The 13,706-nt window shown below is 44.5% G+C and overlaps 1 protein-coding gene across 9 annotated transcripts in view; it reads right to left on the bottom strand.

The window, feature by feature from the left end:
* The window catches only part of TOP6BL (TOP6B like initiator of meiotic double strand breaks), a 105,470-nt gene that overhangs the window by 16,440 nt on the left and 75,324 nt on the right, over positions 1-13,706 (bottom strand). For 7 of the 9 annotated variants that reach the window (XM_055269428.2, XM_055269506.2, XM_055269178.2 and 4 more), the window contains 3 exons: positions 10,126-10,247; positions 9,213-9,323; positions 3,922-4,020 (listed from right to left, as the gene is read on the bottom strand). In XM_055269428.2, the coding sequence (XP_055125403.1) occupies positions 3,922-4,020; positions 9,213-9,323; positions 10,126-10,247 (332 nt within the window). The remainder of the gene's footprint in view (positions 1-3,921; positions 4,021-9,212; positions 9,324-10,125; positions 10,248-13,706) is intronic. The other 2 variants (XM_063643574.1, XM_055269351.2) reach the window with 1 other exon arrangement.

The following is a 13,706-nucleotide window of genomic DNA, read 5'->3' as shown; positions in this document are numbered from 1 at the left end:
GTGATGATGAGCGTTTTTTCATGTGTCTGTTGGCTGCATAAATGTCTTCTTTTGCGAAGTGTTTGTTCATATCCTTCGCCCACTTTTTGATGGGGTTGTTTGATTTTTTCTTGTAAATTTGTTTAAGTTCTTTGTAGATTCTGGATATTAGCCCTTTGTCAGATGGGTAGATTGCAAAAATTTTCTCCCATTCTGTAGGTTGCCTGTTCACCCTGATGGTAGTTTCTTTTGCTGTGCAGAAGCTCTTTAGTTTAATTAGATCCCATTTGTCAATTTTGGCTTCTGTTGCCATTGTTTTTGGTGTTTTAGTCATGAAGTCCTTGCCCATGCCTATGTCCTGAATGGTACTGCCTAGGTTTTCTTCTAGGGTTTTTATGGTTTCCTATGGTTTTTATGGTTTTAGGTCTAACATTTAAGTCTTTAATCCATCTTGAATTAATTTTTGTATAAGGTGTAAATCTCTGCCTTTTAATTGGATTATTCAGACCATTTACTTTTTTTGTTTTTTGAGACAGGGTCTCACCCTGTCACTGAGGCTGGAGTGCAATGGCGCAATCCTGATTCACTGCAACCTCTGCCTCCCATTTTCTTTTTTTTTTTTTTTTTGAGACGGAGTCTCGCTGTCGCCCAGGCTGGAGTGCAGTGGCGCGATCTCGGCTCACTGCAGGCTCCGCCTCCTGGGTTCACGCCATTCTCCTGCCTCAGCCTCCCGAGTAACTGGGACTACAGGCGACCGCCACCTCGCCCGGCTAATTTTTTGTATTTTTAGTAGAGACAGGGTTTCACTGTGTTAGCCAGGATGGTCTCGATCTCCTGACCTCGTGATCCGCCCGCCTCGGCCTCCCAAAGTGCTGGGATTACAGGCATGAGCCACCGCGCCCAGCCTTCTGCCTCCCATTTTCAAGTGATCCTCCCTGCCTCAGCCTCCCGAGTGGCTGAGACTACAGGTGTGCACCACCACACTGAGCTAGTTTTTTTTCCTTCTTTTTGAGATGGAGTCTCGCTTTGTTGCCCAGGCTGGGGTGCAGAGTAGCATGATCTCGGCTCACTGCAGCCTTCGCCTCCTGGGTTCAAGCGATTCTCCTCCCTCAACCTCCCCAGTAGCTGGGACAACAGGCATGTGCCACCACACCCAGCTAATTTTTGTATTTTTAGTAGAGACAGAATTTCACCATGTTGGTCAGGCTGGTCTCATACTCCTGGCTTCAAGGGATCCACCTGCCTTGGCCTCCCAAAGTGCTAGGATTGCAGGCGTGAGCCACTATGCCCGGCCTCAGTTAATTTTTTTTTTTTTTTTTTTTTTTTGAGACGGAGTCTCGCTGCAATGCCTAGACTGGAGTGCAGTGGCGTGATCTCGGCTCACTGCAACCCCCGAATCCTGGGTTAAGTCTCTCGAGTAGCTGCGACTACAGTGTGTGCCACCACGCCTGGCTAATTTTTATATTTTTAGTAGAGACAGGGTTTCACCATATTGGCCAGGCTGCTCTTGAACTCCTGACCTCAAGTGATCCATCTACCTCGACCTCCTAAAGTGCTGGGATTATAGATGTGAGCCACTGTGCCTGGCCTAGCTAAATTTTTAATACTTTGTAGAGACAGGGTTTCACCATGTTGGCCAGACTAGTCTTGAACTCCTGAGCTCAAGCAATCTGCCTCTCTCGGCCTCCCAAAGTGCTGGGATTACAGGCGTGAGCCACTGCACTTGGCAAGACCATTAACAGTTAATGGGATAGTTGATATGATAGGGTTTAAATATATCATCTCGAGAAGTGTTTTCTATTAGTCTCATGTGTTCTTTGTTCCCTTTTCCTCATTTTCTGCCTTTTTTTTTTGGAGACAGAGCCTTACTCTGTCGCCCAGGCTGGAGTGCACTAGTGCAATCTCAGCTCACTGCAACCTCTGCCCCCGGGCTTCAGGCAATTCTCCTGCATCAGCCTCCCAAGGAGCTGGGACTACAGATGTGAGCCACCGTGCCCGGCTTTTTTTTTTTTTTAGTAGAGATGGGGTTTCACAATGTCGGCCTTGAACTCCTGACCTCAAGTGATCTGCCCGTCTCAGCCTCCCAAAGTACTGGAATTAGAGGTGTGAGCCACTGCGCCTGGCCATTCTGTCTTTTGGGTTGAGTTTTTATGATTCCATTTTATCTCCTTTCTTGACTTATTAGTTATAACTCCTTTTTGTGTTATTTTGTTTTATTCATTTATTTATTTTGAAACAGAATTTCACTCTTGTTGCCCAGGCTGTAGTGCAATGGCGTGATCTTGGCTTACTACAACCTCCGCCTCCCAGGTTCAAGTGATTCTCCTGCCTCAGCCTCCTGAGTAGCTGGGATGACAGGCACGCACCACCACACTGGGCTAATTTTTGTATTTTTAGTAGAGATGGGGTTTTGCCATGTTGGCCAGGCTGGTCTCGAACTCCTGACCTCAGGTGATCTGCCCACCTCGGCCTCCCAAAGTGCCGGGATTATAGCCATGAGCCACCATGCCTGGCCTTGTTGTGTTATTTTAATGGTTCCTTTTATTTATTTGTTTTTGAGACAGTGTCTCGCTCTGTCACCCAGGTGGAGTACAGTGGCACATTCCTGGGTCACTGCAGCCTTGATCTCCTAGGCTCAAGCAATCCTCCCACCTTAGCCTCCCACCAGAACTGCAGGCATATGCCACCGTGACTGGCTAATTTTTTTTTTTTTTTTTTTGTAGAGACAGGGTTTCACCATGTCGCCCAGGCTGGTCTTGAACTCCTGAGCTCAAGCGATCCACCTGTCTTGACCTTCCAAAGTGCTGGCATTACAGGAGTGACCCACCATGTCCAGCTGGTTCCTTTTATTTTTATCAGTTCACCTTCAATTAGTATTATATCACTCCACATATAGTATAATACCTTACAATAGCATATTTCCATTTCTTTCCTCCTGGTCTTTGTGCTATTATTGTCATATATTTTACTTCTCCATAGGTAATAACTATTATAATACAGTGTTACTATTTGTGCTTTAAAAAGTCAATTATGGGCTGGGCACAGTGGCTGAAGCCTGTAATCCCAGTACTTTGGGAGGCAAAGGTGAGCGGATCACCTGAGGTTAGGAGTTCGAGAACAGCCTGGCCAACATGGTGAAACCCCGTCTCTACTAAAAATACAAAAATTAGCTGGGTGTGGTGGTGTGTGCCTGTAGTCCCAGCTACTCAGGAGGCTGAGGCAGGAGAATCACTTGAACCTGGGAGGCAGAGGTTGCAGTGAGCTGAGGTCATGCCACTGCACTCCAGCCTGGGCAACAGAGCGAGACTCCATCTCAAAAAACAAACAAACAAACAAACAAAAAAACCACTTTTATCTTTTCACCTTTTTGGATGCTGGAGATCTAGAATTTCCTTAGTTAGGGTCTTTACCCTCAAGGAGGTCAAATAGCTTTTAACTGGTTTTGTGATGGTCTCCTCTAATGAGTGAAGGGAGATCCTAGCAGGAAATTCTGTTTCTCCAGATTCCAGGTGTAGCTGGTAGTAGTTGTCTAACTGAAGCCCACTTTTCTGGCTCTCTTGGCTCCAGTCAGTACGATTGACTTATCTGGAACTAAAAATATAGGATGAATAAATAAGAGAGATTAAAGATGAAATTATCCTACAGTGTCTTCTGGACAAGATGGAGTAACAGGGACTGAATCTACCCTCCTGCCTGAAATAACAAAAATCCTGGATACAACATATGAAACAACGGTTTTCAAGACATTGGACACCAGACAACCAGTGGGATAGTCATTCCTGAGAAATATAAAAGAGATGATTTTGTTTCACTGACTTCCTTGCTGAAAGGCTGACCTCAGATTATGCAGTCTGAAACACTTGTACCTACCCACCCTCAATTCAGGATTCCTATATATCAAAATGAAAGATTCCCACCAAAGTACTGATTATTTACACTTACCTGCTTCACCTCACATGAGCAGTGGTGAAGAAATTGGTGCTGGGTGATCTCACGAAATACTTTGTGCAGTTTGGTCCCAAACTCCTGTGTGTCAGCTGCCTAAAATGGGCCAGAAATAGAACATGCTGAGTTCCAGTACTGGAAACCAAGGGGGGAAGTTCTCACAGAAAGTTTATACAGGGAGATGAGGAGGCAGATAGTAGGCAAGCCATTAAAGTTAGGAGTTTTCTTAGTCTTCATGAAGGCAGTAGAGGAAAAAAGAAGGCCTGAGATACTTGGTATAAGACAGGCAGTTGTGGCTCCTATATGTCTTCCCAATTCTGTCATCTAAGCCAGATCCTTCAAAGAAGGTCTTTGTTTTCCTTTTTTTTTTTTTTTTTTGAGACAGAGTCTCACTGTGTCACCCAGGCTGGAGTGCAGTGGCACAATCTTGGCTCACTGCAGCCTCCACCTCCCAGGTTCAAGTGATTCTCCTGCTTCAGCCTCCCGAGTAGCTGGGACTACAGGCACCCACCACCACACCCAGCTCATTTTTGTATTTTTAGTAGAAATGGGGTTTCACTATGTTGGCAAGGCTGGTTTCGAACTCCTGACCTCAGGTGATCCACCCGCCTCAGCCTCCCAAAGTGCTGGGATTACAGGTGTGAGCCACTGCGCCCAGCCTGTTCTCCCATCTCTGTAGGAGATAAATATCCAGAAGATCCATCTGTTCATGAAGGGGTTATATAAACTGCTCTTCTATAAGAAGAGTTTCCAAGACAGCACAGGTTCTACTGCATAACTGAGGCTGATATGAGACTTTTTTTTTCTGACGAGTCTTTTAGGGAGGAGAGGAACAAAATAATACAGTTTGTACCCACAGGAAATGGGTAACAGCTTTCTACTTGTAAATATATAATTATAGGATGTTAGAATTAAAGGGGACCAGGGTAATAACCTAATACAACACACTAATTTTATGGATGAGAAAATTGAAATTCAAAAAGGAGAAGTGGGCTGGGTGCGGTGGCTCACGCCTGTAATCCCAGCACTTTGGGAGGCCAAGGCGGGTGGATCACCTGAGGTCGGGAGTTTGAGACCAGCCTGACCAACATGGAGAAACCCTGTCTCTACTGAAAATACAAAATTAGCCGGGCGTGGTGGCGCATGCCTATAATCCCAGCTACTCGGGAGGCTGAGGCAGGAGAATCAAAAATTAGTCAGGGGTGGTGGCGCATGCCTCTAATCCTAGCTACTTGGGAGGCTGAGGCAGGAGAATCACTTGAACCTGGGAGGCGGAGGTTGCAGTGAGCCGAGATCGCACCGTTGCACTCCAGCCTGGGCAACAAGAGCGAAACTCCGTCTCAAAAAAAAGAAGTGACCCACCCAAGATCTCACAGCTAGTTAGTACCAAAGTTAGGGCTTTAATGGATACCTTAGAATTCCCAATATAGTGTTCTTTTCACTACCCTGTGCTATCCACATGACCTAGAAAGTTGAAGCTATGTTAAAATGCACTAGCTTATAAATGTGTTGTATACTTTGACTCATAACTCCATTTATAGAAATTTGTTCTAGAAAATAATTCAAAAGAAGATATTACATAAAGGTATTAACTGAACCACTTATAAGCAAGAATGTAAACAAATGTCTAACAGAGGAATGGTTTATTAAATTAGATTTAAACAGTACGGTGGGATATTAACTAAAAATTCTAAGACTGTTGAACTGGGGAAAATGTCATTATATATGAAAATAGAATGCTTTGGTTACAACTATATATGAGATAATGAATAAAAATTACAGTGATAAATTTTATTAGTTATTTTAAAATATTTTTTGTGTTATACTAGCTTTTCAAGAAAACTATACCAAAAAAATGAAGAAGGCCGGGCACAGTGGCTCACGCCTGTAATCCCAGCACTTTGGGAGGCCAAGGTGGGCGGATCACGAGCTCAGGAGATTGAGACCATCCTGGCTAATACGATGAAACCCCGTCTCTACTAAAAATACAAAAAAATTAGCCAGGCGTGGTGGCGGGCACCTGTAGTCCCAGCTACTTGGGAGGCCGAGGCAGGAGAATGGCGTGAACAGGAGAGGCGGGGTTTGCAGTGAGCTGAGATTGCGCCACTGCACTCCAGCCTGGGTGACAGAGCGAGACACTGTCTCAGAAAAAAAAAAAAAAAAAAAAAAAAAAAAGAAGCAACAAATATGGAATGATATGTTGCCCATTGATAATACAAGGGAAACAGTAACATTTATTGAGAATCTACCATATGCTATGCACTTTGACACTGTCTTAGTCCATTCGGGCTGCTATACCAAATTCCTGTAGACTGGGTGGCTTATAAACAATAGAAACTGATTTCTCACAGTGCTGGAGGCAGGGAATCTGAAATTAAAGTGCCAGCATGGTCAGGTTCTGGTGAGGGCCCTCTTCTGGGCTGTAGGCTGCCCACTTCCTCCCTGTGTCCTCACATGGCAGAAGGGGCAAGGGTCTCTCTGGGGCCTTTTTTTTTTTGGTTGGGAGGTGGGGGGATGGAGTTTCGCCCTTGTCACCCAGGCTAGAGGGTAATGGTGCGATCTCAGCTCACTACAACCTTCGCCTCCCAGGTTCAAGCAATTCTCCTGCCTCAGCCTCCCAAATAGCTGGGATTACAGGCGCCTACCACCACGCCTGGCTAATTTTTTTGTATTTTTTTTTTTAGTAGTGCAGAGTTTCACCATGTTGGTCAGGCTGATCTGGAACTCCTGACCTCAGGTGATCCACCCACCTTGGCCTCCCAAAGTGCTGGGATTACTTACAGGCATCAGCCACCACACCCGGCCTGGGGCCTCTTTTATAAAGGCGCTAATCCGGCTGGGCGCAGTGGCTCAGGCCTGTAATCCCAGCACTTTGGGAGGCCAAGGCGGGTGGATCACCTGAGGCTGAGAGTTTGAGACCAGCCTGACCAACATGGAGAAACCCTGTCTCTGCTGAAAATACAAAATTAAGTCAGTGTGGAGATTCCTCAGGAATCTAGAACTAGAAATACCATTTGACCCAGCAATCCCATTACTGGGTATATACCCAAAGGATTATAAATCATGCTGCTATAAAGACACATGCACACGTATGTTTATTGGGGCACTATTCACAATAGCAAAGACTTGGAACAAACCCAAATTCCAACAATGATAGACTGGATTAAGAAAATGTGGCGCATATACACCATGGAATACTATGCAGCCAGAAAAAATGATGAGTTCATGTCCTTTGTAGGGACATGGATCAAACTGGAAACCATCATTCTCAGCAAACTATCGCAAGGCCAAAAAACCAAACACCGCATGTTCTCACTCATGGGTGGAAATTGAACAATGAAAACACATGGACACAGGAAGGGGAACATCACACACCACAGCCTGTTGTGGGGTGGGGGGAGGGGGGAGGGATAGCATTAGGAGATATACCTAATGTTAAATGACAAGTTACTGGGTGCAGCACACCAACATGGCACATGTATACATATGTAACTAACCTGCACGTTGTGTACATGTACCCTAAAACTTAAAGTATAATAAAAAAAAAAAAAATACAAAATTAGCCAGGCGTGGTGGTGCATGCCTGTAATCCCAGCTACTCGGGAGGCTGAGGCAGGAGAATTGCTTGAACCCAGGAGGCGGAGGTTGCGGTGAGCCAAGATCATGCCATTGCACTCCAGCCTGGGCAACAAGAGTGAAACTCTGACTCAAAAAATAATAACAAAATAAAAATAAAGGCACTAATCCCATTCATGAGGGCCTAATGACCTAAATCACCTCTCAAAGGCCTCATACCTCCTAATATTATCAGTTCGGGGGTTAGGATTTCAACATATGAATTTTGGGGATATATAAACATTCAGACCATAGCACACATTTAGCTCTCACCTTCATAATAACTCTGTGAGGTACTATTACTTTTTCCAATTTGTAGACAAGTCTCAGAACTATAGGCCTAAACATAATAAGTAAATGAGTCAGGATTTTAACCTGAGCCTCTGATTCCATATTGCCACATAAACGTAATAGGTAAGGTTGCTCAGTTATTTCCAGTGTATTCTGTCACCATGAGAGCGTTTTTCAACAAGGAATTAGATTAGGAATCACTGATCTAGTCCTAGTTCTGTTCTTTTTTTTTTTTTTTTTCTTTTTTGAGATGGAATCTCACTTTGTCACCCAGGCTGGAGCGCAGTGGGGTGATCTTGGCTCACTGCAACCTCCACCTCCCGGGTTTCAGCAATTCTGCCTCAGCCTCCTAAGTAGCTGGGACTACAGGCGCGCACCACCACGCCTGGCTGATTTTTGTATTTTTAGTAGAGACGGGGTTTCACCATGTTGGTCAGGCTGGTCGTGAACTCCTGACCTCAAGCAATCCACCCGCCTCGGCCTCCGAAAGTGCTGGGATTACAGGCGTGAGCCACCACACCCAGCCCTAGCTCTGTTCTTAACTAGCTGTGTGACCTAAAGAAAGCAGAAATCTTAAATAACTTGTTTTCTGATTTGTAAAATGGTATACATACTACTATTCAACAAATATTTCTTAAGGCTGGTACTATGTAGCATCACAGTGGAGCAAATAAAATAATGTTTCTAAAAATACTGTACATTTTACAAAGATAAGCAGCAGAATGTCATTAAAATCCTGGGTTTTTTTTTTTTTTTTTTTGAGATGGAGTCTCGCTGTTGTCACCTGGGCTGGAGTACAACGGGGTGATCTCGGCTCACAGAAACCTCCCCAACCCGGGTTCCAGCAATTCTCCTGCCTCAGTCTTCCGAGTAGCTGAGATTACATGCAACTGCTACCACGCCTGGCTAATTTTGTATTTTTAGTAAAGACAGGGTTTCACCACGTTGGCCAGGCTGGTCTCAAACTCCTGACCTCAGGTCATTCACCTGCCTTGGTCTCCCAAAGTGCTGGGATTACAGGCATGAGCCACTGCCCTGGGCATTTTTTTTTTTTTTTTTAAAGACAGGTCTCACTCTGTTGCCCAGGCTGGAGTACAGTGGCGTGATCATGGCTCAGCCTCAACATCCCAGCTCAGTTGATCCTCCTACCTCAGCCTCCTGAGGAGCTGGAACCACAGGTGTGCACCACCCCACCTGGGTGATTTTTTAATTACTTGTAGAGACAGCGTCTCTCTGTGTTGCCCAGGCTGGTGTCAAATTCCTGGGCTCAGGCAATCCTCCCACCTTGGCCTCCCAAAGTGCTGCGATTATAGGCATGAGCCACCATACCCAGCCAAAACCCTGGCACTTTTTAGCATCCCCAATCCCAATCTCCTACTAACTTGAAGGGTCTGCAGACACATCTTTCGGAAGCTGCTCCTAGTGCTTCCAGTCAGAATACTCATGATGGAGTTCACAGCCACTGAGAGTGAGGCCTGTAGTTTCTGCTGAGCCTGGGAAATATAACAAGTAAGGAGGAGACTGCATGAATCCCAAGATGTGGTTTAGAGAATCCCAGAGGGCCCACACATTTCCATCAGAGCAGGATTTCAATAATTCTTCCTATCCATCAACAAAAGTTACTGAGATCTTCACATATTTTTACATCATAACACTTAGGGAATTAAAATAAAATTTTAAAATGTTCTCGCATTTCACAGAGGTGACTTACTGACACAGACACATTTAGAGAAGACAAGCAATAGGACACTGGTCAAGAAAACAGACACACTATTTGGGGAAAAAAAAAAAAAAGCTTTTAGTTCTGCTCTCTTAGTGTGGTTGTTTTTTCCCTGAAAAGGGGGCCGTATGAGGTAAGAAATGTGTTACCAAAAGTACACAGGATGGATGGATTTAGAAAATCAGGTAAGGAGAGAAAGCGGTGGTGTGAAGAATTAGGAAAATGGGGGAAGAATGTAAGACACAGCAAAGCAGAAGCTCCAGAAGTCTATGTGGGAAGGGGAATTATACGGATAAGGAAGAGGTGTGTTATCAGCCATTTTTCCCTATTAATTATTTCCCTATTTACCCAAACACACCTACTAGGAGGTAAGACTAAGCAAGCTGGTTACAGTGATCCATCTAAGCTAAAGTTTGAGTTGTAGGCTAGATGCAGTGTTACAAGATCACCCAGGTGACAGAAGAGGAGAGGAAGGGGCATTAAGGGAGGAAAGGCTCCTGGGCCCTGCCTGCTATATATGCTTGCTATCTTTTTCTTAGTGAATAGGAGAAAAGAGGCTGTGAATTCCTTATTACCTTGGCAGCCTGGTGATGTTGCTCCAAGACCTTGTCCACAGTGAATTGGATGGAACTTTGCACTACACTGTGGCTGTCCACAAGGATGGCATTGAGATGAGTTGTGAGCAAAGTATAGACTCCTAAGGGGAGGGAGAAGGTAAAATTATCACTATATCTACCTCCCCTCACTGTGCATCTTCAAAGGCTAGTCTTAAATTACCAGATGTGGCCTGTAATCCCAGCACTTTGGGAGGCCGAGGCGGGCGGATCACGAGGTCAGGAGATCGAGACCACAGTGAAACCCCGTCTCTATTAAAAATACAAAAAATTAGCCGGGCACAGTGGTGGGCACCTGTAGTCCCAGCTACTTGGGAGGCTGAGGCAGGAGAATGGCGTGAACACGGGAGGCGGAGCTTGCAGTGAGCGGAGATTGCACCACTGCGTTCCAGCCTGGGTGACAGAGCGAGACTCAAAAAAAAAAAAAAAAAAAATTACCAGATGTGTAAGATTTCAGGCACTTGTTTACTAATACATTGATGAATTTCCTTTAAATCCAATACTGAGTACAACAACTGAGATACTGCAGGCCTTCAGAGTTAAGCTAAACAGAGGTGTACAAATTATCACAGTAGTTCAAGAATGATAACACTGGTTTCTGAGGAATCCGAGTTCTTAAGAAATGTTCAGTAGGGCTCAGAACATGGTATCAGGCTTGCATTATCCAAGGATTAACCATGAGCAAGGATAACTACTTCAAGATTGCTGTTCGTGTGCTCTGAGTCAGGACTGGGAGTGGGAAAGATGCCTCTTGGAAGAAGAGACCTCTACATATCCACAAATAATTATCTTTTTTTAGACAAAATCTCCCAGCAACTTACAAACCTACCTAATGCCCACTTATACATCTAAGAAAGCTCAGGAAAATTAAGGTGGAGAATGACATTATTTTTTAAAGAAACAAATAAGGGATCCTGTTTAATTCATAGCAGAAATATATACCATGTACTATAAACAACAATCCTAGTGACTCCCAAAGGAGAGGAGAAAGGGAGAAAGGGAGAAAGGGAGAAGCAAAGGTCCTATAGGGTTTGTCTAACCCTACTCTACGTCTATGTGAACATCACTGTTGTGGCAGTGCTTTCAGATGTACCGTGGTAAAGAAAAGGTTAAAATTCACAGAGATGACACAGAACTGTTGGTATGAGGTCCTTTTAAATGGGGGATTATCTCTGTTAAAGTAACCACAGGCACCATTGCTCAGCCTCATTCAGAAAAGTTAACATGTGAGAGCAACAGGCAAAAAAATTATGCCATCAAACAATAGGCCACCATTTAATGATCCCGATGTAGCAGGCACAGGAAGCCAAATTTACAGGTCACCTGGAGAAAATCCTTCTTGATTATTCTTTGTTTTCAGTGTTCAGAATTCTATGATGAAGCAGCCTAAAACTGGCTGGCTTTTTCCAGGACTGTATTAAAAATGCAAGCCAGAAGAACATTTTCTACCACAAGGCACCATGATGCTTTCCTGGTAGGGAAGGTAATATATGGTAAGCTCAAAAGGATTCTGGAGCTGGAGTCAGGGAGAACATAGATTCTAGGGCCAATTCTGCCATCAACTAGTGGTGATGAAATCTTTTCTTCAGTATAGAAAATGGCTTTATACCACCTGCTCTCACAGGTATGTTGTGTAGATAAACTGCAATAATGTACACGAAGTGTTTTGTGGGTGTTGTTGCCCAGCCTGGAGCGCAGTGACATGATCTCGGCTCACTGCAGCCTCAACCACCGGGGCTCAAGTGATCCTCCCACCTCAGCCTCCCAAATAGCTGGGACCACAGGTGTGCACCACCACCAAGCCTGGCCAATTTTTTTTTTTTTTTTTCTTCTCAGACAGAGTTTTGCTCTTGTTGCCCAAGCTGGAGTGCAATGTGTGATCTCGGCTCGCTGCAACCTCCGCCTCCTGGATTCAAGTGATTATCTTGCCTCAGCCTCCCGAGTAGCTGGGATTACAGGCACCTGCCACCACACCCAGCTAATTTTTGTATTTTTAGTAGAAACGGAGTTTCGCCATGTTGGCCAGACTGGTCTCAAACTCCTGACCTCAGTGTGATCTGCCCACCTCAGCCTCCCAAAGTTCTGGGATTACAGGTGTGAGCCACCATGCCCGGGCAAATTTTTATATGTAGAGATGAGGTCTCGCTGTGTTGCCCAAGCTGGTCTTGAACTCCTGGGCTCAAGCAGTCCTCCTGCTTTGGCCCCTCAAAGTATTGAGATTACAGGTGCCACGCCACAGTGCCTGGCCCATAAAGTGTTTTGAAATGTACACTGTACAATTTCAAAATATTGCTATTGCTATGTTAATATATCATCTAGATTGGTATTTTCCACAGTTTGGTTTTTTTTTTTTTTTTTTTTGAGACGGAGTTTCGCTGTCACCCAGGCTGGAGTGCAGTGGCGCGATCTTGGCTCACTGCAGGCTCCGCCCCCGGGGTTCACGCCATTCTCCTGCCTCAGCCTCCCGAGTAGCTGGGACTACAGGCGCCCTCCACCACGCCCAGCTAATTTTTTTGTATTTTTTAGTAGAGACGGGGTTTCACTGTGTTAGCCAGGATGGTCTCGATCTCCTGACCTCATGATCCGCCCGCCTCGGCCTCCCAAAGTGCTGGGATTACAGGCGTGAGCCACTGCACCTAGCCCATAGTTTGGTTTTAAGAATAGTTTCAAGAAATCAGATCTCTTCTGAAAGCAGACATTTAATTTAAGAGTCTAAGTTCAGTCCTAAAACTTTTGACCACCAAATGCTTTTGACATTGGGGAAAATAATGAGTTAGTCACAAGAAAAAAAAAATGAGTTAATCACAGAAAAGTTACCATGACAAGGTAGGTGGCCATAAGGCCAATTAAGTAATTTTCTTAAAGACACATGGAAACAGACTAACTTTGAACAATCTGTTTCCTAAAAGAAGAGGCTCTAGAGAAAGCTTTTAAGGATATGAGAAAGAAAAGGGGGAAGAGAAGGTAAAATTATCACTATGTCTGTATCTACCTCCCCTCACTGTGCATCTTCTTCAGAGGCTAGTCTTAAATTAGCAGATGTGTGAGATGTGACTTACTGTGTTTACTAATACATTGATGAATTTCTTTTAAATCCAATACTGAGTACAACAACTGAGATACTGCAGGCCTTCAGAGTCAAGCTAAACAGAAATGTACAAATTATCACAGTAGTTCAGGAATGATAATACTGTGTTTCTGAGGAATCTGAGTTCTTAAGGAATGTTCTCTAGGGCTCAGAACATGTTATCATACCAGGCTTGCATTATCTGAGGATTACCTTCTGGCAGACCTTAAAAAAAGCCTGCCAGAAGGTAGCAGATCTTAAGTCTTAAGAGGGTTTTAGACCTGGAGGGGCCTTTGATGGGGCCTAGCCTAACAATCTCATGTTAAAGATATGAAAAGAGAGGCTCAGATTTACGTGACATGCTTCCCAAAAATCATTGAGGAAGTTGGTATCAGTGCTAAAATTAAACCCAGGTCTCTGTCTCTTGATTCTACCCTGATGTCTTTTCCACAATAATAAGCTGCTGCTCTTACCA

This window comes from Symphalangus syndactylus, chromosome 1, assembly GCF_028878055.3.
Source record: "Symphalangus syndactylus isolate Jambi chromosome 1, NHGRI_mSymSyn1-v2.1_pri, whole genome shotgun sequence".
In the NCBI taxonomy this organism is placed as follows: Eukaryota; Metazoa; Chordata; class Mammalia; order Primates; family Hylobatidae; genus Symphalangus; species Symphalangus syndactylus.
This window is presented reverse-complemented; position numbering and strand designations above follow the sequence as displayed.